General features: G+C 45.7%; 1 protein-coding gene across 3 annotated transcripts in view; it reads right to left on the bottom strand.

Annotated features, from left to right (window-relative positions):
- Window positions 1-1,275: 1,275 nt before the first annotated feature.
- Window positions 1,276-24,725, bottom strand: part of ppp2r2ba (protein phosphatase 2, regulatory subunit B, beta a) — a 59,967-nt gene continuing 36,517 nt past the window's right edge. For 2 of the 3 annotated variants that reach the window (XM_036127719.1, XM_012870496.3), the window contains exons 2-10: window positions 16,635-16,732; window positions 14,402-14,567; window positions 13,383-13,495; window positions 10,858-11,035; window positions 9,351-9,515; window positions 5,834-6,003; window positions 5,229-5,320; window positions 5,001-5,124; window positions 1,276-2,964 (exon numbers count right to left, since the gene is read on the bottom strand). In XM_036127719.1, the coding sequence (XP_035983612.1) occupies window positions 2,809-2,964; window positions 5,001-5,124; window positions 5,229-5,320; window positions 5,834-6,003; window positions 9,351-9,515; window positions 10,858-11,035; window positions 13,383-13,495; window positions 14,402-14,567; window positions 16,635-16,732 (1,262 nt within the window). In that variant the 3' untranslated portion in view covers window positions 1,276-2,808. Of the gene's footprint in view, window positions 2,965-5,000; window positions 5,125-5,228; window positions 5,321-5,833; window positions 6,004-9,350; window positions 9,516-10,857; window positions 11,036-13,382; window positions 13,496-14,401; window positions 14,568-16,634; window positions 16,733-17,204; window positions 17,260-24,725 lie in introns of those variants that run through there. The other variant, XM_036127718.1, reaches the window with a different exon arrangement.

Below are 24,725 nucleotides of genomic sequence, written 5' to 3'. Positions count from 1 at the left end.
AATGTGCGCTCAAATTTGGTTCTCATGGTAGAGGGGCCATTTGCAGTTTGTTACAATGCATGCATATGGAAGGTGATGCTCCAGTTGGACGAAAGGAAATGTAACCATTCAGTCTACTTAGAAAACACTATGAGGGGAGAAAAACTAACACTGGTGTGAGTAAAGGCCCACCGTCCCCACTGGCCAGAGTTGATGGGAAGATGGATGGAGCCAGACACAGGGCGATGCTGTGTGAAAACCTGTCAGGAACCTTCCAGCGGAGCAAAGCTCCCAGTCATGCTGCCAGAGCCTCAGGTGAATGATTTAAATCCGGGTCGTCCAAACTTTTTGGCTATTGGGCAGAAATTGTCAAGTCAAAAGCACTTGAGGGCCAAAAAAATTTAAATAAAATAAATAACTTAAAGAAAAAGGTGTTTTTTATTGGTGTGCTGTACCTAACGTTTAATTAAATATTTAAATGTAAGATTTTAACTTAATTCATTTCAACTGTAATAATGATGCCCTAATTAAAAATAAAAAAAGTTTCTATCTGCACCAGCCACCAGTGCTGGTCGGCATCATCATTCTTGAAATGCAGTCGGGGGGGGGGGCTTGGCTGCACACACCCCCCCCCCCCCCCCCCAGCCACACTTTGGACACGGCTGATATAAATCAAAGCACGCCAATGTGTCAGAATGGTCTAGTCAAAGTCTGAACCATAAATCCAACTGAGAATTTGCAGCGATATTTAAAAAAACATATGTTCACAGTCACCCACCATCCGGTCTGACTCATCCAGAGGTATTTTTCAAAGACCAATGGGCAAAAAAACAAACAAGAAAAAACAAACAAAACAAATCTGTCTTTAAATGTATAAAGCTAGACAGAAACCTTAAAAGCAGCTACTATTCTATTTAGAGGTCCCACACCAAAGTGGTTCTCCAATTAACTCAGGAGGGTCTGATACTTCTGTATATTTTGCAAAAAATATACACAATTTTACACAATTTTAGATATGCATAAAATTCACACAGGTTTGTTGCTGTATCGTGACAAAATGTGGAAACGTTTGCCTTTTTTCACCAACCACATGTGATGCTTTGCATTGCTTATAACTGGGAATCCATCAAAAGGTCAAACCAAGAGAAGCCAGTCTCAGTTTTTACCACTCTTTGTCCACTAGAGGGCGACTTCAAACCAGAAGCTGCTCTGATCTCGGGGCGCACACAGCAGGTATAGCTGGGATCCACGCTTGACTCAACAGATGCTAAACAGATTAGAGTCCACACTAGCAGGCATTTGAGCTTGCAAATCTTTATTCGTTTTTTGTTTGTTTTTATTCAAAGTAAGTCCAGTAAGCATAAAGACTGCATGGTAATTCCTTGCATTTTGATACATTCTGAGCTATAAAAATTGGTTCGTTTCAATTAGAAGTGTCACAAAGGAGGGCGGTTTAGAAGATATCACTGTTAACAGACTCACACACAAATATTCCCTGATTTCACAGAGTCCAGGTGCGCCTTTGACCGCTTCGCACGAAAATCGGAGCCGGAGCCGATTTCTTTTGAGACGACCTGCTGCCGGTCGCCGTTGCCCGTCTTCGCCCCCTGACAACAAACATGCACAAGCATCGGGACGACCTCATAGAAAAGCGGTTTAAAGCCGCGGCGTGGTGCTTCAAATGATCTGTGGAGGTCCGGCTGCTCAGTCAGCTTCGGCAGATTCCCAACCAACGCATGCAGAAGGAGCTGGTCATGCCAACATGGCGTAGTTTGAGTCCCTATCAAATCACACGCTTTGCCGCCATCGTGTCGCCTACAAATCATTTTCAGCACTTTTTATTTGAAGAAAAAAACTAAAGTTTTGCAAAGAAAAACGTTGTGGCTTTTTCATTTGTCTGAGAAACCGATGACATTAAACACACAGTGGTTCCTCTGTACAAAAAAAAAAAAACTGTCTTCTCCTCCTCGTCATTACTTACAGAACTTTGTCCACATCTTCATGAAACCTTTTTTTTTCCTTCATTACTTTATTTTCATTGGTAAAGAAAGAGATGGAAAGTAAAAGCAACGACAAAAAAAAAAAAAAATCCCTAAGTTAACATTTAATTTAAAACATTCACACAGTCCCGTCCCCCTTCCCTCCCGCGCCCACTACATCAAAGCCCCACATACCAAAAAGAAGGCACCACAGCTTCTAAACAGACTCACCCACCGAGACAAAAACAAACCAAATCGGATCACGGCGTCTGGAGGGGGGGGGGGGGGCTTCGTTCCCATCCGAGACGCGAGACCGGCGTTTCTAATGGGGGGTAGGGGGTCGGGCGTTAACAGTCTCGCCTTCTTCCTGCGCCGCCGTCCAGCGCTTGGCCTCGGTCAGAGGCCGCGGGGTCCGTCGCATGCGCGGCGGGCTGAATAGGGGGGTGGGTGGGTGCACCGACGCTACATGAAGACGAGCCACCGTCATGTGAGCTGCCGTTCTGTCTCTGCTGCCCCCATCGGCCCGCTTCTTCAGGGTCCAGAGGGCTGCTACGTAACACGGTCCAAGCAGCGATCCTCCGTGCCGCACCCAAACGCTTCCTCCGGCTGTCCGAGCGGCTCAATAAATTAAATCAGAAGTCATTTTCTTGGAATGAAGTCATTTTTTTCCCCTCCCCTCTCCTTGAATTGTATCCCTTTCGGAGTCCAATTTCTCTGGACACTTGACTCTCTTAAAGCAGAGTTGGGGGGGAGGACGGTGGGGAGGGGGGATTTGAGACGACAGCCCCCCCACACGGGTGTGGGTCCAGACTAAGTGGCTGGCAGGGGGTGGGCGGACTGCCTTCTTTTTCTAGTTCACTTTGTCCTGGAAGATGTAGAGGTTGTTGGTGGCTGCTACAGCGATGATGTTCTCTTGTGGATGCCACGTCGTGTGGAGGATCTTCTTGCTGAAGTCGAGGCTGTCCACGCTGATCTCATCCTTGCGACGTTTGCCGCCCACGCACACCTGGAGGGAGGGCAGAGGGAGAGTCAGGGGGGGGTTTACGCCTCCCGCGGCGTCTTTGGGGTGTTCTAGATGTAGCGTGTTTTACCTAATCCAATACATTGTATTGGATAAACTGTTCAATACTATTCAACCAAAACACTTTTATTTTGGAGGAAACATATAAACAATTTTCTCATTGCACAGGTGTGCACAGTATAACTAATATTTAGTTAAAGCGCCCTTTAATGAGATGACGGCATTCAGACAAGGTCGTTTTCGCCCATTGGGTCTTCTCATTCAGACAGGGTGAAGGCTTTTAAGTTCTGGACTAAGACACACATTTTTATTTTATTTTGAAAGACAAAATCCCTTCTCGGGCTGCAAAGTGACGCAGTGGGTAGCACTGTTGCCTTGCAGCAAGAAGGTCCTGGGATCAAGTACACCCCTGGGTCTTTCTGCATGGAGTTTGCATGTTCTCCCTGTGCATGTGTGGGTTCTCTCCGGGTACTCCGACTTCCTCCCACAGTCCAAAAACATGACTGTTAGGTTAATTCGTCTCTCTAAATTCTCCTTAGGTGTGAGTGTGTGTGTGAATAGTTGTTTGTCCTGTCTGTCTCTGTGTTGCCCTGCGATAGACTGGTGACTTGTCCAGGGTGTACCCCGCCTCTCACCCACTGACAGCTGGAGATAGGCACCAGCACTCCTCATGACCCCACAAGGGACAAGCGTGTTAGAAAATGGATGGATGGATGGAAATCTCTTCTCATTGTTGGCTTTCTAGACACATCTAAGGTTCTGGGGTCAATTAGGACTGGTGGCAGGAACGCTTCATTTTCCACTTCCATGCAAGTCCCTGTTGTCACCTGTTATCGCTCCGCCACCAGCAGGTGGCGCCGTTTCCTGCAGCTTCCTGTTGCTCAGTCTCTGCACAGGCTTCCTGAACACTTCCCATCTTGTCTTTTCATCCGCTTTAAAAAGAGCTGATGAAAAGCGCATCTTTTATTTATTTTTTTTTTGATTAAGGTGACTTTTTTTTTCCCTCCGGTTGTATCGATGACTTTCTTCACGGTGACATGGTATAGTTTTTGCTGCCTTATTTCTAACAGATTATTGCACAAAACTAATTTAGCTAAAGGTCGCACATGTCCAGAAAATCCTACAGGGACAGCTGAATGTGTTTTGATCATCAGATTTGCTATAACTAATGACAGGCGGGTATCAGAGATGACTGAATGCTGCAGCTGGATCAAAAAGAGGCACGGTTATTTGACCTGTCCAGGGACCCACTGACTGTTACAGATGGGCTCTGCCTTAGTGATTACTTTATACTTTACGCTGAAAAGGGCATCGGTGGGAATTCAAACAAGGACCAACAATGGGTCTAGCTGGAAGAATAATTTCAGCGGAGCTACGAGGCTGTAAACGAAGCTTTGGAGCAGATGTTTCTAAATGAATTACAGCTGATTTTACAGCGAGAAAACAAATCAGTTTACTTTGCGTACTAACGGCCCAGCTGCTTAGTGATGAGAGTGGGTTGATGTTGGAAAAAACAGCAAAAAAAGGGCGGAAAATTACAGTCAGCTCAATCTATGGTCTGATGAAATGCTGGCTAGATTATGGAAACGCATGCGATCGCTCCATGCCCCGCATTTCAAAGCAACTTCGCTTTATATTTACTTGTAATGGCCATTTACTAAGGCTGTTTTTTTTTCATGCAAAGGTGGTGAAACTTTAGGCTTCGGATCTCGCACTGCAAAAATAGAGCTAAAAATAAGATTTTTCTTGAATGGGAGTATTTTTCTTTGATTAGAGCAGGTAAATAAGATTATTTGCCAATGGAATAAGATTTTTACACTTAAAATAGGAACAATTCATCTCCATTATCTAATTTCAAGTGCAGTATATCTAATGATCTTATTTTAGGGGTAAAAATACTCATTCCATTGGCAGATAATCTTATTTACCTGTTCAAATCCAGGAGAAATGCATTAATTTCAAGAAAATGTTACTTATTTTTAGTTCTGTATTTGCAGCGCTGAAGCCAATTCCTTACGTACCTTGCGAGGCTTCAGTATAGCTCTGGGTTTGCTGTTCTCTCTCGACGCCTCCAGCGTGACGTCCCGTTTGGTGTTGCGGTCGAACATCCGGAAGAAGTTGTTGTAGGAACCGGTCATGATGACGCTGGAGGAGGAGGAGGAGGAGGAGGAGGAGGAGGAGGAGGGGAAAGCAGGGTGAGCACGGATTTAATCGGCTGATCGCTCCAAGGATCCGTCAGGACGACTCACCTGTCCGACCCGTTCCAGACGCACTCGAACTTGTCGAAGATGCAGTCGTTCTCATACAGGGAACACAGTTTCCCCCGCAGGTAGTCGTGAACCTGAAGAAGAAGAAGAAAAACACGCAAAAAGTTGATTTGCTGTCAGAAAGTGTCTTCGGTAAACCCGGAGCTCCACTGCCATACGCTCTACTCTCAGTCATCCTCCTGATCTGGTGACCTATGCTAAGATGCTAGGCAGCAGGTGGAGGCAGAGGAAGAATCCCCCCCCCTGGCCTTATCAATCATGGCCCCGCCTCGGGATTGCGTCGCCACATTAGACAGGGTGCATCTGACCCCGACGACCACACAGTGGGAGGCTTTACCCTTCAGGTTGCATCTGCACTAACGCCATCCTCTAATGGGAACGTGGCTCAATAGGCCCCTCTGGGGTAATTGCTGAAGATGACAAGGTTACGGGCCAGCAGAGTGACAGTGAAGCATTATTACGTTGACTGATTAGCTTGAAATCAATACGTTTTGATTCGATCTGGGCCGAGCTGGAACTTCCTAACTTCCCCAGCCCAGATTGGTTTCCCTGGCCCCCCGAGGCTCGAAGGGGGTTGACTACATTACCTGGTAGGTTTCCAGGGGTTTGTTCTCCATCTGGAGGTCCCACACCTTGACAGTGAGGTAGTCCCTTGTCATCAGGTAGCGCCCGTTGTGGCTGAACTTCACGTCGGAGATGGATGAGATGATTTCTGAGAAGAAGGAGCGCGTCGACGGATCCTCTGGCTCTTCGAAGTCTACGCGGGACAGAGAAGAACCGGAGAGCGCTTCAGTTCAGGCGCAGCGGACGAACACGCTGTTGTAGGTTGCAAAGGGTTGCCGCAATTCTGTGAAGGGATGCAGCTGCATCCCTTCACAGAATTGCTCAGGGAGATAATCGTGGGTCAGCACGGTGGGCAAATATTGGTTGTGATTCATATTGATTCTGGCAGCTGCTGGTCCATGTGCAGGCCAGCACACCGGGGACGGGAGCCAGGCATTCCATCGTTGGCTGTCAAGTCAATGTTCCTCCCCACCCTTCCTTCCTCCTCCCCCCCCCCCGTCTCATCTCTAACTCTCTGAAAAAACGCCCCCCCCCCCTCCCTCTCCCTGTCAGTCCTGTTCCTCAGCTGAGGTCTGGAGGATCTCTCTGTGATGTGTCAGTGGGGAGTCTAACTAGGGCTGCGGCGTGAAAGATGAAAAAAAGCGAAGGGGGTTGAGGAAGGGATGAGGAAAACAAATCAATGTCAAAGTACCGGCCACATATGAGCCCCGTTGGATTTCTGTGTGTGTGTAAGCCAGAGAGGGAGCGTTTGGCAATAAGTAGAAGCGTGCATGTATATATGCATGTGTGGGAAGCGTCCCCCGCTCTCCCGCTCCGGGGGTGTATAATGGGGTCTCTGGGGAGTCAACAGGGGGAGGGCAAAGGGTTTGTTAGGGTCCCCTTTGCTTTGTCCTTGGGGCATTGACAATCCCCTCCTAAATCCTGTCTCCATCCCTCACCCATCCATCCATCCTGGCTGTAACACTGATTGATACCAGGCGTCTCGTGGATTTATGGGTATGGAGGGAGATGCTGAATAATTCTGGGGCTCACTCGAGCATATCTGCTCGGTTTAAGACATTGCGCTTATTCATCCTTAGATTTTCCTTTCTACATTTTATAACTTTACAACTACAGACCTCAAAGTACTCGTATTTGGAGTCTATTTAACAGAGAAACGCGAAGTAGTCCATAAGTGTGGAGGATAAAGAATTGGTAGTTTTTAAATATTCTCATCTCAAAGAAGAATTATCATCCCGATAACGCCAGAACAATAAATATCAAATACAGTTAATAGTTAAACAGTCCCCCTGTGGGCAGTCCTATAAATACAAGATGCTGAGGGCTACAGAGGTTTGCTGAAGAACATTGGTGGATACATGTCAAAGTCAGGGCTACTCTGGAGGAACTACAGAAGTGTAGAGCTCAAGTGGGTGAAGCAATGAGCAGAATAACCATCAGTCATGCGCTCCATAAATATGGGCTTTATGGCAGAGCGGCAACAAAAAGCAAACCACGAGAAGCCCTGTTTACACATTACAACGAGCCGTTTATGGCACACGGTAAAGATGTGAAAGAAGGTAATGTGGTCAGATGACCGAAATGAAAGCTTTTGAGCTATACGAGATGCGGCGGTGTGTTTGGCGCATCGTCCCCCCCCCCGCACACACCCATTCCTGCACCAGGCTGTGGGGATGCATTTGTTTAGCAGGGACAGCTCAGCTGATCAGAGTTGATGGGAAGGGATGGGTGGAGCAAAGTACAGAGATAGCTTCTTGAACAAACCACCTGAAAAACTGAGATGTAGAGGAAGTGTTGGTTCCTCAAAATCGGGACTGAAAACACTTTTGGTTTCCGTCAGCTTTTGATCAGAGATCCTAACTAATGAACTGATTGCCTGATCACTGATGAACGATTGGAGCTTGAGACTGAATTTGATTTGGATTCAAGTCTCAGATTTGTCCTTTTAATCTGTATTTTGAACATATGTTTTTTCCATGCAATGCTTTTATGTGTTTGGCATATTAAGCTCTCTTTTTTGGGGGAAAACTTAAAGGTTTTTGTTGTTTTCTCTTTGTCTTGTTGGGCGTTGTCTTCAGCGCTTCCCTCTATGCAGTGAAATAGTTAAACGGCCACATTTCCATCCCGTTCTCTGTTTATTCTGCCGTCAACCCTTCAAAATCCCTCTAAAACCCCCCCCAGAACGATTCCTTCGTCGCGGGGGACTCGGGCGTTCACGTGATATTCAACAGGGCCAGGTTAGCACACGGTCCAGTGGATTCATCGACACGTTTGAGGAAATGAGTGACATTATCGAGCAATAAGGTGTGTCCGCGAGGGACTAATGCGATTGCTCTTATGGCATTGATTTCCCAGCGAAAATGTCAAGGTATTCATTATTCATCTGGGCAAAGTGTTTGCATGCGGCGTTAAGGCTCAGAGAGGGGCGCCCATTGTTCCGGACACGCTTGAAGATTTACCGACGGGTGATCAGTCGTGACATATTGATCATCTGTGTGTCACAGCAATACACCCGGACGGCCCAGTTAAGGGAAAGCCCAGCGCATCATTACGTGGGTCAAAGAGCCGATTTTTGTTTCCCCCTTTTTTTCATTTTAGCTCGTTGTGAGCCTTTTTTTTTTATTCTCAATAAAAATGATCTTACCCTTTTCTTGTCTGTTTGGCACAACCCTAACCAAGCAAACAAACTTCCTCTGAGTTTAAGCGCTACTTTTAAACAGAATTCAAAGGTTTGCGTCCGTGTTCCTGAGATGTGCGTCTCCATCTTTGTTACGATACGACGTTACATCGATTTGTTTGGTTGAGGATAAGATATTTGCCCACATGAAAAAAGTCTGTTACGATTTTCAATCGATGCCATTGACATGATGCAATATTATCTGGTCATCTAACATTAATATATAAATCGATAGCAAAACACAAGAGGTGTGCATCTCCATCTTTGTCACGATACGGCATTATATTGATTTCTTTGGTTGATGATAAGATTTTTTCCCATATAAAAAAAAGTGTGTTACAATTTTCAATCGATGCCATTGATATGATGCAATATTATCTAGTCATCTAACGTTAATATTTACATTGGATATTAGATATATTAAATATATTAGATTGGACCATTTTATTTCTAAGCTCTTGCAGGTATCACACATTTAAATCAAAACTGCATTCTTCTAATTTCAATATAATAATAATAATAATAATAATAATAATAATAATAATAATAATAATAAATAAAAATAATACATCACCTGTTCACTATAGTCTCATGCCTGAGTTTCTAAATAAAGGCGTATCTTAAAAATGATACGGATCGATATTTTCATATTGCATCGATGTAATGCTGATCGTTAATCGTTTAATCGATATCTGTGTGGATCGATGTATTGTTACCGCCCTAGTAAACAGCAGTACACGCTGTGCATCACGTCAAAGAACATCCATAAAGATAAGGTTCCTGAGCACGTTAGCCACGCCTCGTCCTAATCTGCGACACCAAATGGTTGTTTTCCTCCCGTGATGCACTCTTCTGATACTCACATTTGCAGTGCTTGTCGCAGAGGGCGGCCTGTCTCATGTCGCAGAGCCGTATGGAGCCCTTGCTGCTGCTGTAGGCGAAGGTGTGACACTGCTGGGGATGAAACTCTGCCGAGGTGATGACTTCCGTCAGCTCCTCCATGTTGGCTGGCTTAATGTCTACGATGTCTGAGAGACGCCGGCTAAGGAAAGACCTCGGGAAAAGAACCAGAGATGTTGCATGGAACATAATCAGCAATGCAAGCAGGACTTTTACTGCAGTTTGAAACCACAGCAATGGGAAACATTTGCCACATCGGGTGTCAAGTTTAAATGAGCTGTTTTAATGGTCAATCATAAAACTGCTGCAGCGCATGACTGATGTTTTGCAAAAGCGAAATCTGAAAAGCGTGGAACGCATTTGTGATCAACCCTCCCGCTCTCTGATACCCAGAAATGAAATTCAGTGCAACCATCTGCACTTTGTCAACAAATTGTTGAACAAAGCTAAGCTAGCAAGCTAATGGGTGTTGACAAATGTGACGGTTATGAAAAAAAAAAAATCCTTATTTTTCTGTTTGTTTCAGTTGCCCTATTGAATTTGGCACACAAAATTAATGAAATATGGCAAAAACTAGATATTTAGGAGACAGGCCACATTACTGGCACACTAACAGACACAACACATAAAACCTTGTTACTCAAAAAAAGTCCCTACAAATGCTGAGGTTTGTTTATTGTTGCTTTAATTGTGGAAAAAAAAAACTATTTGTCTCTAAGAGTCACATTTTAGACATGCTGGATGAGGTCCTGCGTCCGTCTGAGAGCCTTTAGATCCATATCTGTTCAACACACAGGAGAGCATCAACTTCAACTTGACTTAAAGTTGCATAAAATGATTACGTTGTATTCAACATTCCCTCCGCTGATCAGAGGCAGACTCCTCTCATCGATCCAAGGTAGTCGCGTTTTAGCACCCAAAGGATTTCATTTAATGATTTCTCGCCAATCAGCCTCTCATCTTCACAGCAGCTTGATCAATGAAAGACTTTACTACGCAAACATAATAAACGTATTCCCTGAATATGTTTAATACATGTTGTTGCATTAACGTCAATTATATTAGCACACGCTGACATAAACCTGCGTACACGATCTGAGACCTGGTGTGGGATTTGAATGCATCCGAAACTCACGTCCAGATTGATGAAACACAAAAAGAGCATGAAAGCTGCAGCCATTTTCCCACAGTAGGTAGGTTTAGTACACGAGGGCCGAATTGTGTGCTTACACAGCACGCAATTCGGTCAAAGAGACACTACAGTTGTTTTTTCTCATGGAAATGTTTTGTAATGTGAAGTATTTCTATTTTCATCACCATTACTGTCCACACCTCACATCCCGCCATACCAGCACAAGGCCTTAGCAAAGAATGGTCAAAGCAAAAACTAGTTACACACAGCTGTGTCGGTCCCTAGCTGTTCATTGGGGATCGCTTATGGAGAAGATCAAAGCGGGTTTAAAAGGATACTGAAGCTGCGGTCCGTGATCTCCAGGTTCCACAGGTTCACCCGCAGGTCGTCCGTGGAGATGAAGGTCTGCAGGTCGGAGTTGACGGAAATGGAGTTGATGTGGTAGGTGTGTGCGTTGCTGAAGACGCGCCTGGCGGTCGCCTCCACCATCAAATCCATCGGCTGCAGCACGGGCACCTGCAGGGCGTTAAATAGAAAACATCACGAGAAGCAGCAAAAATACGCACCCCGAATCACCTTTGATGTGTACTATCAAATTCATAAATGATTCTGTTTGATTCCCACATTGTTTCCAACAGGCATTCTCAGATGTGCCTCTCTGTGAGTGAAGAAGCATGGGTTTATGTTGGAGACGACTCCAAGGAACGGTCTGCCATTTTTATTCCTCGCATTATAAAAGAAACGGGGACGGAAACTGAGCGCGTCTGTTTCCTGTGGCGCTTCGGGCAGATCACGATGCTGCACAGTTACTCTGCCGTCACCACACCCCGATCCCTCCTCACCATCTGACTGCTGGAGGAGTCAGCCTTGCGCTCCGTTTCGCGCCTCAGTGTCAGAGAAATTGGGCAAAAAGCGATGATGGGGGGCAAAAAGGGAGCGCCTGAGGGTCTGGCAAGGCCCTGCAGAGGAATGATAACCGTACCCCGCAGAATTAAGACGGCCGTACACGCGAGCCACAGAGACACACGCGCGCAGTTTGGACAGCGCCGCAGAGGCTTCAAAGACGCCCGGCAACCGGCCCGCATGCAGCCCCCCCACCGCCCAGATAACACCCAGACAAAGAGAGAAAAGAGGGGAGGGAGCCAGGAGAACAAATCGTCCGCTTCGTCCGCTTCGTCCCCCCCCCCCCGATTGGGTTTCTCTTCTGCTGCTGGCGCTGATTGAAAGACACGGCAGCCCAGCAGGCGGCTGTATCTCTACGGGTGTCACTTCCCTTCCATGTCTTTCACTCGCCGTGAAGCGAGACAAGCGCCTTATTAACCCGTAGCCCCGGACACCGACTGTCAGCAGTCCTGTCTCGTCTCAGGAGACTTTCTCCCTCAAAGTTCGGCAAGCGGGATGTGCTGGATCCCGAAAACGCGCTGAAAACGTGGACTGGGTTTAAATAACTTCTCGACGGACACCTCGATGCGGGGAAACATCCCTCATCTTCCTGCCCGGATTCCACCGCCTCCAAACAGGATTGCCGTCGTGGCGGCCTGTCCTCTATAGGCAGCCATGATCCCCAGGCCAGCCAGACAAAGGAGGGGCAGACGTGCTAAACTCAGCACTAATCTGCCACGGCAGACCAGCACATGCTGCGCTCGCACAATAAGCTTGCGTGGAAAATGAAACGGGCGGGGAAGCGATGGAAATAAACGAGAGGATGATAGGTCGTTCTCACTTTCCACTGCCGACGGTAGCTCCAAACCTCTCATTTGTTAAGAAGGGAATGTGATTATCTGATAATATAACTGAAATACATAGTGAGACGTGGTATAAAAACCATAATGTTGCATTTCCACCTGACACCAGGCACCAGTAATGGTATTCCCAGTGAGATAGGTGTCTGCACGGCGTCAAGCGTTGTGTTAAAGTGCCACTCATTGGGGAGTAAGTCAGGAAAACATCCTGATCCTAACCCCGTCGTTCACTGAGCGTTCACGTGAGTAAAGATGCGCTGAAATGTTCTTGCAGTGTCCAGAAACAGTGAGACATATCTCATTAATCATTCATGGAGATACATTTGGTGATATTTAAGCTCAGGAAAGAAAGCCGTGGGACCACATTGACTGGTCATTTTAGTTAAAAACTGAACCGCTGCTTCAGCAGCAGCTCTGGTAGAGGCGTGTAAAAACGGTTGATAATAAATTCTGCTTTTTCTTTGCGAGAGGACAATCTTACGCTGACGCCGAGACGTCCATACTTTGATTTGAAAACTTTACTTAGTGGGGAAAACTCATGTTAAGAAACAACTGCTTAAAAATCTTCAGGCTTTATCTTCAGCTCACATTTTAATGTGGGAACTGAGTCAGTCATGGACGAAGGTTGATGTTTGTGCCAGCTGAACCATTGCGGTGTTAATTTGGCACCGTTTTTAAACCTTACTCTGTAGAAAGAGAAATAAAAATGACTCGTTTTGTATTTAAAATTCCCTGGTATTTTCATGATGCCATGCACTCTGAAAAGGTTTCCAGAGCCTTTGGAAGAGGCAGGGGCCATCAGCGTCCCAAGTCTTAACATTGGGCGTGAAAAATCATGGACTGTCTTTTTTTCTTTTTTCCACTTAAGAGTACACTGAGGATACTATTCCTTTTTCATGCTGATATCGCTAACATCTATTGTTCAGAAATGTGCTCTCTACTGATGGTTATACGTGACAGAATTTGGACCAACTCCGTCAGTCTTTGTACAATGTTCTTGCTTTCCTTCACCTGCACCACGTACTTTTGCCAGGAACTAAACCGTGACGTTTTACCCCAGCCGGACACATCGCCGCGCCGTCTGACTTCACGAAACGTGACGGCTCTCCGTAACCTCTTACCCGCAGCGAGGTGATGGTGGACGGGTCCCGGAACCGTCCGTCCTCATCCTTCAGGTTGTAGCCTTCCGGACGCTTGTCCCGTTCGCTTATCTTCCACAGCTTCACGGTCTTGTCTAAAAAAAAAAAAAAAAAAAAAAAACACAGAATAGATTCAGATCGAGGCTCACAGAGAAGCGAATCTCCCTCCAACTTGCTCGCGGGAGGGGCTGGGCAGCCAATCTGCCACGTAGCTGGGCAGCCGCCAGCGGAGATGATGAATGGCGGCTCGTGTGTGCATTCTGATATCACCGGTATCAATCTACAAGTTGACTTCATCTTACTGCCGCACATCCCCCCCTCTCCCCCCCTCCGAGGAAGCCATCTGGGCGGTTTTCAATCTTACTTCACATAAACACCAGTTACATCTCATCTTCTCGGTCTACTGAAGGGGATGGCAGAAGCACTCAGGCTGTTGCCTCTTTTTTTTCTCCCCCCTTCTTTTAATTTCCACTGCGTATATTGGTGTCAGAGCGTCGAGGCCATCACCACAGGACCCTCCGCCATCTGCTCCAGCCACTGCTAGCACTTCTGTAGCAGCCATGCTTGAAGCCAGCAATCTGCAAGACGTCTCTGCGTTTCACTGGAGAGTGTCTGCACACGCTTTTAATGTGTGTGTGTGTGTGTGTGTGTGTGTGTGTGTGTGTGTGTGTGTGTGTGTGTGTGTGTATGTGCTTGTGTGCGTGTGTACATGTGTGTGTGTGTTTCTGCAGCAGCAGCCATGCATGAAGTCCTTAATTTGAAACTCTTCTGCTGGTGGCACCTGCTCAGCCAGGCGAGACAGCCATGCATTCACACAGAGAGCCAAAAAATAAAAGGCATTTCTGTTTGATACTGACGTCTTAGTTTAAATCGACTCTGCAAAACGAGAATTTCAAATTAAAACAGTTTTCCGTGCTTGCTGACGAACGACACCAGGACGTCCTGAGCATTTTGCATTGGGGGTTCGTCTCCCAGCGCTCAGAGAGACGTGAAGCACTGACCGTTGGTGGAGAGCAGAAAGTACGCGGCATTCTGCTGAGGCAGCCATTTGATCTTGTTGATTTTCTCCTCGATCTCCAAACTCTTCAGGTAGTCGAACTCGGGCTCGTGACTCTGGAATGTGCTGTAAACGTTGTACTCCCCTCGACGATGGGGTTGTGTCTTACTCTGTGGGGGGAGAAAAAAAAGGTGAGGAAAGTTGGATAAGGTTGTGCGGTCCGACATGTTAGAATCAGGAGGGACGTACATTCTGATTTACATTTGTCTGGGGATGCTCTTCCATCAAAAATGTAAATGTTGCATGAGGAATTTGTTGAATGTCATTTGGACTTTAAAATGGAACAGCATGCTTGGGTCACAACCACACTATGATTACGCTTTCTGGCAACAAACACTCCAAGTGGGTTTGGCCTGCTAATTATCAATCCATGGATTTCTAAATGCTCGGTGAAACTCCTCGTACTGATGCCGCGGACCTTTTTTTGTTCCAGAAATCTGGAACAAACACAATTTTTGTTCTGGAAATCGTGTTTGCATTCATGAGCTTTAAAAAAAAAATTTGCACTTGATTTAAAAAGCTACATACAAAATTACATCAATGAGCAGTACAGTGGAACTTTAAAGCTTTGGCCTGAATTTACTAACCTGACGCTCCGCATATCCATCTGGAAACCTTCCGTTGAAGTAATTTTGGGAAGGGGCGAAAATACTGGTTAGCTGATTGGCCTATGTTGGTGATAGACGGGCCAAATGAACCAATCAGATTCGTCGTCGCTCTGTTACGAGCGACGACAAAAACACAACCACAAGCCAAGCTGCTCTTGCTGCTGCAGGTAAAGGCTCGTTAGCTCAGCAAAGAAATACTCTGTAATTCCGATAAAACTTGCTCGATAGCCACGCTAACTCTAGTTTCATCGGCTGAAGCCACCATGTTCTTTAGACTGAACTGTCGCGCTTCTCGTTGCGTCACACCTCAACCCGCCTCAAAGCCAACGCTGATTGGACGTTCGTTTGGTGAACTGCTCCAAATTTTCTTTAACAGAAAGTAGCCAGACTGATCTGCGAGTGAAACCTTGAAAGCTCGCGAGATCAGGATGGTCTCACAAGGCTATGAATTTACCCCCAATCTCCCACTTTTTACCCCTGTTCTCATGTAAACAGGGGTAAACAGAAACTCTTCACATTTCTTTAAATGTGAAGAAGGCGCTTCACACCCTTCCCCCCCTCCCCAGGTCGTAGAGCGTTCTGCTCCACCCTGTTCGGCCATCTTTGTAGTATGCTGGGGGACGGTGTCGTGAACAAAGGAACATTTTGACTTATCCGCCTGTAGCTTCAGCGTCCTTTAGCTTGGACATCCTGGTAAGCCAGACGTCCATGACCTTGTTTATCAGCTCCGTAGTAAATACTGTGGCGTAATGGTTCAAAAGAACTAAATAGAAAACTGAGAAGACTAAAAGGCTCGAAGAATATGACCCAAGAAGAATATAAAGATTTCTACGCAGCACCTGGACAGTCTACATTTAACTTTTCTGCATTCCTCGAGACTCCAAGTACACAACAAAATGTGTTTAAGGGCTAAAAAAGTGGATTTTGGATGATATGTCACCTTTAAAGTAAGCACTGGCCGTTTGTATTCGATTCAAACTAAATGAAAGTTGCCATAAAAATGAGCAGCCCTCTCTCAAATGAATTTTAACATAGAATGCAACTGCAAATATGAACGTTTGCACATTAAAAGCTTTTGCACAGAAATAAAGACATCCTGTTTGCCATTTCAGGAAAGACACAAGACCTTTCTGGACTTAAGATGTCTCCAGCTGTAGAAAACACCCTTTAAGATGACGTGGAGGATGCTTGAACACAAGGATACTGAGCTACAGTTGAAAACACTGACAATGCGCCCTTCTTCACCCTTCACCACAGGGTGGCGCTGTCTTTACTCAGAACTTTTGCAATGAAAATAAAAAAAAACATGGCTTGTGGCGGAATCCAAGAGGGTGACCAGGCCTCCGTTTCAATTGGGTGGGTGAACCTTCTTGCTGGCTTTATTAGTGCGATTAAGTGTGGAGGGGGCTGCAATCCCCGATACACAGTACGACAGCTTATCTTTATTATTTTTTTCAATATTCACCTCCAACCAAAAACAAACAATCCAGCTAAATCGTTATGAGTCTGTCAAACGCTTTCAGCCGAAAAGGGCAGCACAATTAGCATCGAATTGTTGGCATTTCCTACCTCCTGCTCCCTCTGGAAGACAACCACTCTTCCTCCTTTATCCCCGGTGGCCAACAGCTCCCCCGTCGAGTTAAACTCCACCGTCGAGATAATGTCAGCTGCAACACAGGAAGCAGAGCAGAGAAAATGTCAGTGCGGACATGAGCAACCCAAAAAAAAAAAAAAAAAAAGGTGTACAGGGATATCTAGAGGAGGAATTTACTAGAAAACACTTCAGGAGAAAAAGTAAGAGAAGGCAAATCTTGTGGCCAACCCACAAAGGACTATTTGGCACAGAAACCCAGTTTGATGGAATGTGGGTTAGGAGAAACCGATGGGTGAGCCACTGCTTGATAATCCAGCCTCTCGTCTGGCTGAAGCGGAACAATCTGTGTCATTTCTAACTGCGCTTCTGCTGTTTTATTATTGACGCTTTTTTTTCCTAAAGGGTAATGTTCATCTCGCTGCACCTGACTGGGACTCAATGGGTAACCTCCTTTGGTTCTGGTAACTGACCCGAGCCTCTTTAAGATGTCGGTGTGCCTTTCCATACCTACGGTTTTACCAAAAAAGTAAATAACAGACACCTACCCTTAAGGTAGCATCTCCTCTCCACCTCACCCACACACATCGGCCTGGGTTTAGGAGAGGCCGATGGTGGCTGTAATTATTACCCAGCCCCGGGCTAAAAAAAAGGCAGAGCGTTCTCCCTGGGTCTCTCTCTCTCTCTCACTACAATGAAGGTAGCCCTTCGCTTTACCAGTGACGATAATATTAGACAGAAAACGAGAGCGTTTGTTGTTTCGTACCCCCTCCCCGCGCCCTCTGTGGACCTGCTGCTGCTGGAGCTCTGAGCGGGAGAGGGGGGATGTTTCCATGGCGACCGTCTCCATCACTAGCGGCAGAGAGTGTATGCGAGTGTGTCTGTGCCAATAGCTCTCAGACTTAGTTGCTGATGCTAGCTGTAATTCAGCAGACACAGAGAGAACGGGGGAAAGTGCTGCAACGGAGTGAAAAAACCTGCCTACGTGTCTGTGGGGGGGGGGGGGGGGGGGACTCGCTGCAGCACACAGCCTCAGACAATGGAGCGCCTGTAGTCGGGCTCATCTCGTCACACGGAGCTGTTGTGCCCGCTGGAAAAGGCCGTGTGTGTGTGTGTCTCTGTGCAGATGTGCGAGTATATGAGCGCGCCTTGTCTCAGTTAATTGTTGGGGAGAGAGTCGCAGACGAGGCCAGTGGGATCATCATGATCCTGTGTCAATAATAACGCGGGGTGGAGGCTAATACTGAGCATATTTGATTAGAGAAGGCGCTAACCCTTCCACATGTAAGGCAAATTCTGACTAATTACAAACTAGGCCAGAATTAAAGAGGAAATCAAAACCTCCTAGTATAATCCACGTCATTTTAAACTGACTAATACAGTCTGTTTAAACAACGACAACATTGCTGATAGCATAAAATAATTTGCAATATTGGTTATTAGTAATATTGTAACCATACCTAATTTTGCCTACTATGTGTGGTAGCAGTTTCCAGGTGGTATTTGCTCAAAAATTTTATAATTTTTGCCACTCTGACCCTAGAGTAACACAAGCTGATATTAGCTAGTCAGTAAGGCTATCTGCTCAGGCAGAGCCTGCAGTCAGCAGCTTAACGGCCATAGAGTCGCCAGAGCTTAACAAGTCAGACACGAAACGATTACCGCATATCAACGGCTATGGACTCAAATCTGGCAACATCTTAATCTGACTTTTTCTGCGGTTAACTATACTTTAGGCGCCGAAAGAGATGAGTGAAGCATTTTCCCATTCGTGAACTGGTTCAATAGCATCCAGCAATGGCTGCTTCCCCGCAGTGACTTGATATGATGAGGAGGCGGTAGACAGGAGGAGAGGAGGGACCAGGAAAAGCAGAAAGAAAGGAGTGTGTGGGACAACAGAGGAGAAAAATTTGGCTTCAGCCTGAAGATCTCAGGGAAGACATAATTGGTTGGATGAGATTGATTCTATTGCTCCAGTAGAAAAAAAAAAGTTATCTTTTTAAAAACAAACATGCACGCCGCAGCTAGGTGTGGATCAGTTTTTGCGTTTTCTACAATGTTGCCCCTACACCTTTCTGTTGCTGCGCACTGCCACTCAGCTGGCTGAATGAAAATTATCGCACTTTACCCTCACTTGCACAAAAAAGAACACAAAAAAACGAATTTGGTTATTTAGAAAACTTTTGTTTCCATAAAACAAAGTGTGCGAATGCTACGTCAGTCCTGTTAAGCTGTACCGTATGTAAGCATTAGGCAGGATGTCTGCTTAGCAGCTGAACGTAGGCTGGCTGCGTTAGAAGATAGTGTGACTAACCAGCGACTCCCTGTGCTCGAACAGGAAGGCCAAAAACTTTTATTTCTAAAAAATTATTTTGGAAGTCTTTTTTATGTTTTTTTTATGTTAGGCCTTGCACCAAAATAAAAATAAATAACAATAAATGGATATTGAATATATCTGATTACATTTTTTTTTGTGCAAATACCACTATGTAAATAGATTTTACTCAAGATTATCCTACCATGACGATGCAGACTCTTAGAAATTTAGACGCATAGGTTTCCACACCATGGCTGGCCGTGTTTTTGTTGGCCTGAAATATTTCCTAACGGTTTCATTAGTCTGCATTTTGAACATGGGATTTGTGTGCAAAGTCAGCTGAGCAGCAGTGTGCAGCCACATGTGGGGAAACTAGAAGTGGGCAAAATTAACTGATATTTTGCGGTATTATGAGTTACAAAAACAATAAAATGTACAATTATTATCAAATTATCAACTTCATCTTAGCCTTTTGCATGTCAAAATAGTCAAAGCCCCACCAATATAAATACTGCTCTTGAAAAACATTCCCATCTTAAAATAGGCTTCTTCTGAACACCAGAGACACAAACAAAGTGCGATTCCAACCACTAAACTGCACAGAGTAGCTGCACTAAATCATATTCTCACAAGTATCGATATTTATTGATGCTCTCAGTGACACAATGGAGGAGAACATTGTAAACCTTCCCATTTAAATAATGCAGTCAATTTTTGGTGTTTTCAAACATTAATTGGAATTCATAGTGGAAAAAATCCACATTCTTATCTTGATAGGGGAAAAAAACGATAAACGATATGTCAAATGTGCGTCTTTATTTTAAACCATACGTCTTGAAAACCTTAGCACGCCTCAGTACCGGTAACCAGGCCGTGCCGAACTCCGTCTGGCGCCCATCAGGTCCGCCCAGACAATAATGGACGTTTCTTTGTATCGGTGCGCATTTCTCCACTGCTGTCCCACACGCTCCTTTCTTTTTTGTTTTTCTTGGTGCCTCCGCTCTTCCAACTCCACCGGCTCATCATCGTCGCATTAACCCACTGCGAGGAAACAGTAATTGATGGATGCCATTTAGCCAGTTTACACGCGGGCACGTCCTTCCATCATTTCTCTCTGGCAGCGAAGCGGAAACCCGCAGCAACATTATGGATAGATGAGCTTTTCTGCATGCAAATGGCCTCACATCAGGGAAATTAATCTCTCCCGCCTTCAGACACTGATGGAATTCGGTTCAAACTGGCAACAATTTCTCCAAATTGAATTTTTTTCTCTTTGGGAAAACGCGCAGATCACTTGGAGGCCCTTAGACGGGGCGTGCTCTGCTTGCGAGAGACTTCCACCTTCCTGGGCGTCAGCGGGGTCAAGATGGACATGAAAAATCGGCATGTGGGAGATTCAGTTGATCAAATGCGCACTTAAACACTATCTCTCTCTTACACACATACACACACACACACAAGGTTGTATCAGCAGACCATAACCAGATGAAGCCCATAAATCCTGTGGCTAGCCAGGTCTAACAAAGACAGGTCAGCGCTTCTTGATGTTGCAGAGGGGATGCTTGGGATAGCACACATCCATCAACCGTAATAATGCAGACAAGGCTGTCGGCCCGCTGCTGTAACGTCGTGAGCGTACGTCCGAGTTAAAAGAAGAAGAAGAAGAAAAAAATCCAGCGTGGAGCTGATTTCTTTTTGTTTCTGCTCGCCAATTAGATCCCCCTCCCTTCAGCATGTTATATTGACCGCCAGCAATCCAACCAGTGGGGTGGAAACATAGATACGCATTGATTCTGGAATGAAAACGATGCAGGAGGGTCCAGAAGCGTACTGGATGTATATTTATAGATGCCCGAGGATAGCATCGGGTTCAATGACTGAGAGCAGGGAGAAGTTTGTTTCTGTTAAATCAAAAACCCCGAGGGCTAAAGCTGGAGTGACCCGGCTGACCTCGGCGCGGCGTAATCCTGTCTTGGTGGGAAGAGCGCGTTTTATAAAAAATAAAATAAAAAAAAGCAAACAGAGCTTTGAACCGTCGGCGCTGGAGGGTTGTGTAAGACACGCAAACCTCAAAGTTGCATGGGAATCTTGTTGCGTAAGCTGCGTGCCGTCGTGCCAGGTAGACGGGACGGGACGTGAGCAACGTGGTGCCGTGCTAAAGCGTCGCTAGCATTAGCAGACATGGAGAGGAGAGGATTATATCACTTGTGCTGAGCTGCCTGCGTCAAAGGATCAGGCAGGCGGCGGATAATTCTGCCGTGTTCTCGCACTCTCCTCCACCTGCCGGCATTGTTCCACGTCTGACAACCCATAAGATGTACCGCTCACTCCCTCTTTTCCTCCAACAACATGCCAGCCTCATGATTTCTTTTCATTTAGCGCATAAAGACCTTTCCTCGGTGCGGGACTACAGCAGCTGATAACGGCTTCGTTTTACACCAGGAACAATGGAGATCAATCGGGACTTTGAATAAAGCCTGATACCTCGCCGACCTGGTGCCCCAGCCATATGATCAGGGCTTTATTGGGCCTTATTAATTGCACACAAAGCAGCAGAGCACAATGCGGCTCCCTTCATCTGAAGAGCGTGACTCTCTTTGTAGAGGATCTGGAGAGAACAGGCTAATTAACCTGGTTTCTCCAGGACCAGCCCTTTGAGACTGACGCCGGGTCTGTGCAACAGCGCCATTTTTTTTTTTTTGCCCTGCATGTTTATGTGCTTGAATTCTTTCTGCAAGTCTCTTTGGGGCAAAATCTAGTGATCCCCCCACACACACACACACACACACCGTCACACTCTAAGGACTAAAATGAAAGTCGAAATGGCCGAGACGTGTTTCTGCTCCTCTCCTCTCACACTTCTGTAACACGTCGCCGTGGCCCACATCTGAGCGCAGACAAAACAAGGGGAGAGGAGACGAAGCAAAGGTGTCAAGAGTGAAATCGGTTCATCTTCACTGCTGAGTAGCGTACGGCATCATTTGAATTGCTTGCTATTTGCTATTCTGTCAGAAATTGAAAACGGAGAGGAGAGTGGGGTTGAGGGGGGGGATGGTAGAGATCCGAGGGCGCGTAGAATTGGGATCAACCACCACCACCAAAGAAAAAAAAAAAAAAAAACAAGCGCAGAGACTCTTTTTCTCTGGCTGCCTTGGTGCAACTCCTTTCATCTTGCTGCCATGAATCAATGATTAGATGTCTGCAGCACAGACTGAAACATGTTTCTTTTTCTATTTTTTTTTTCCTGCCGACCTTTTCACCAAAACATGAAGGGGTCCGGAGCGATGCCGCTTCCTCGACAGGACTAAGGAATTAGCCATCAAAACTTACAAATGCATCCCGTCACAAGCGGCGGAAAGGTCAGACAGCAGCCGAGCCTCCAGGCTGCCTCTGCGGGGAATGACTCGAGCGCCAACGGCGTCAACCGCTGGCTGTGCAGCAGGCTGTGCAGCAGGCCGCATCGCGGCGCAGAAAATAGGACATTTTTGTCATCGGGGGCTACAGTTGCAACGCGACGACTTCCCTTTAATAAATTCTCATTAAAATTTCATGGCGCCCCCGACTTAATAAGAAGCTAATCAGGGGATGAAAGCAGCTGCTGAAGAAAGAGTCCGACTCGCCCCAACTTCACAGCTTGCCATTAAGCCCCCGCCACCACCCCTGACAGTAACCCCCCCCACCCCACCCCACCCTTCCCAAACACACACACGCGCATCTTCCACACGCTGCGAGCCGAGAAGGCAGGGCTCTGCGATTTGAGTGTTTCCTAGTGAATAATGGATGGCACCTGAGGGTATGGTGGGCTAAATCTTCTCATGCCGCGGTCCTAAAGTGTGGCCCCGGGGCCGTTTGCCTTGGCACAGGCAAGCGGCTCCCGCTCGGCTCTCGTCAGAGGCGGCAATAAAGGTTGTGAGCGCACTGTTGAGGGACTGCGTCAGTGTTCTCGGGGCTAGAGAGGTCAGTCGTGGGCTTGTACAGGCATCAGAGGGATGCAAAATGGGAAAGGCTGAGAGAAAGCGATATGAGGTGGAGGAAAAAGGGGGTGATGGAGGGAGAAAGAGAGAGAGAGAAAGGGAGGGAGGGAGGAAAGGATCGCATGTCCTACCAATGGATCTTTAGGTCATTGTTCCGGTGACTAAATTGTAAAAGATCAAAAATCAATGCCGGAGCAGACGTTACGTTAGGTCTTGTCTCATAGCTGGGAGGCTGTTTACATCTTTGAACCCGGTGTGTTGCTATTTGACAGCATTATTCAATTTATGGATATCCAAAGTGGCTGTTGTTCAGAGGAGAACAATGTTGGAGGAGTATGATAATCCCCCACCCAAAAAAAAAAACCACACAGAGACAGAGCTGGATACAAGCATCAGTCCCGTCATAAGCAAGCAATGGTTCATCCACAGGCAGCTGCTCGATGCAAATAATGTGGTAATGTGATGCTTTACATTAGGGATGATCCAGATTTCCTTGCAAACATTATGGTGACATAAAAAAAATGTTGGATATTTTTAAATTGGGGTTCTAAGGAGAAGGCTATACACAGTCAGTATCTTAGCTGGAGTAAATACCTCCCTAAATGTCTTCAGTTCGCAAAAACTTGGTTTAGTTTCTCAGCAGAGGTTGAAGCTAAAGTGTAGTCACAATAGTTCCAAAATTAAGGCAGATTTCATTCAGATTTCAAACTAGCTATGTGTGAGCATTTATAAAATATTGACTTTTGCAGCCAATTTCAAATATCTGATTTTTGTAAAGCTTTGACCTGCCAATCATGATTTTAGCTGATTGTAAGTTCTATATATATATTTTTTTTTGTCTTTTTGGCATACCAGGAGCAGAGGTGACGTCACACTGTGTGTATTAACAGTGTGAAAAAGGGGGTTTACTATTTTAAAAACAAAGAAAAAATGTTTAGCTCACATTTTAAACTAGTTTCACCATCTCATATTAGCAATTAAATTAGTGCAGTTAGCATTAGCTTTTGTAAATCACTCTCCATGTGCATTTATGACAATGCAGAGAAGCACACCCTATAATTTTCTAAATGCTGCCAATGTTTTCAGATCTAGAGTTTTGTACCAAATAGAAGTTCAGAGCTCAAGACGCCACTAAAATCCTGGTAATGACTGAATCCCGGTCTAAATCAGTCCCTCACTAAGCCTACAAACTTTCCCAGACGTGGAAACGAATATTTGTCCTGTGGCAAACGGCTTATTGTGAGAAACCCACAATGTGATTGGTAAAAAGAGCAAGAAACAGCAACGCAGCAAAATGACCAACACATGCTAAAATCAAAATCAAGCGCCCTGTTGTAGCTGCAATAAGAAGCCAACATGCCTAAGTAGAAAGGAATTTGTATACCTTTGTATACCTTTTGTGCTTCATCTGACTCTATAGCTCAGTTTGAGTCTTCTTACTAATCAACAGCTTCAGTAGTGAAGATTGTTGTAGTGAGCACAACCTGGTAGCACTGACCAAAAAAAAAAAAAAAGATGGTCACTTTGATTTCACAGAGGCTGGCCTGGCTGAAAATCATCCGATCCTGGTCATCAGCTGATTTCTCAGTGCATCTCTGCTTATGACTGCAATGTAAAAGTCCAGCTCTATGTCCCTGCTCTGAGTAGCTGTTTGCTTCCAAGAAAAGCCCTTCTGTTCATCTAGAACTCCACTCAAAAAAAAAAAAAAAATTATCTCAGCTACCTGATTCTGTACCCAACTCGGGGCGACCAACCGATATTAGCCACCGCCAATGGAT

This window comes from Fundulus heteroclitus, chromosome 23 (assembly GCF_011125445.2).
Source record: "Fundulus heteroclitus isolate FHET01 chromosome 23, MU-UCD_Fhet_4.1, whole genome shotgun sequence".
Classification (NCBI taxonomy): Eukaryota; Metazoa; Chordata; class Actinopteri; order Cyprinodontiformes; family Fundulidae; genus Fundulus; species Fundulus heteroclitus.
Note: the sequence above shows the minus strand (reverse complement) of the source record. Positions and strands in the feature narration are given on the sequence as shown.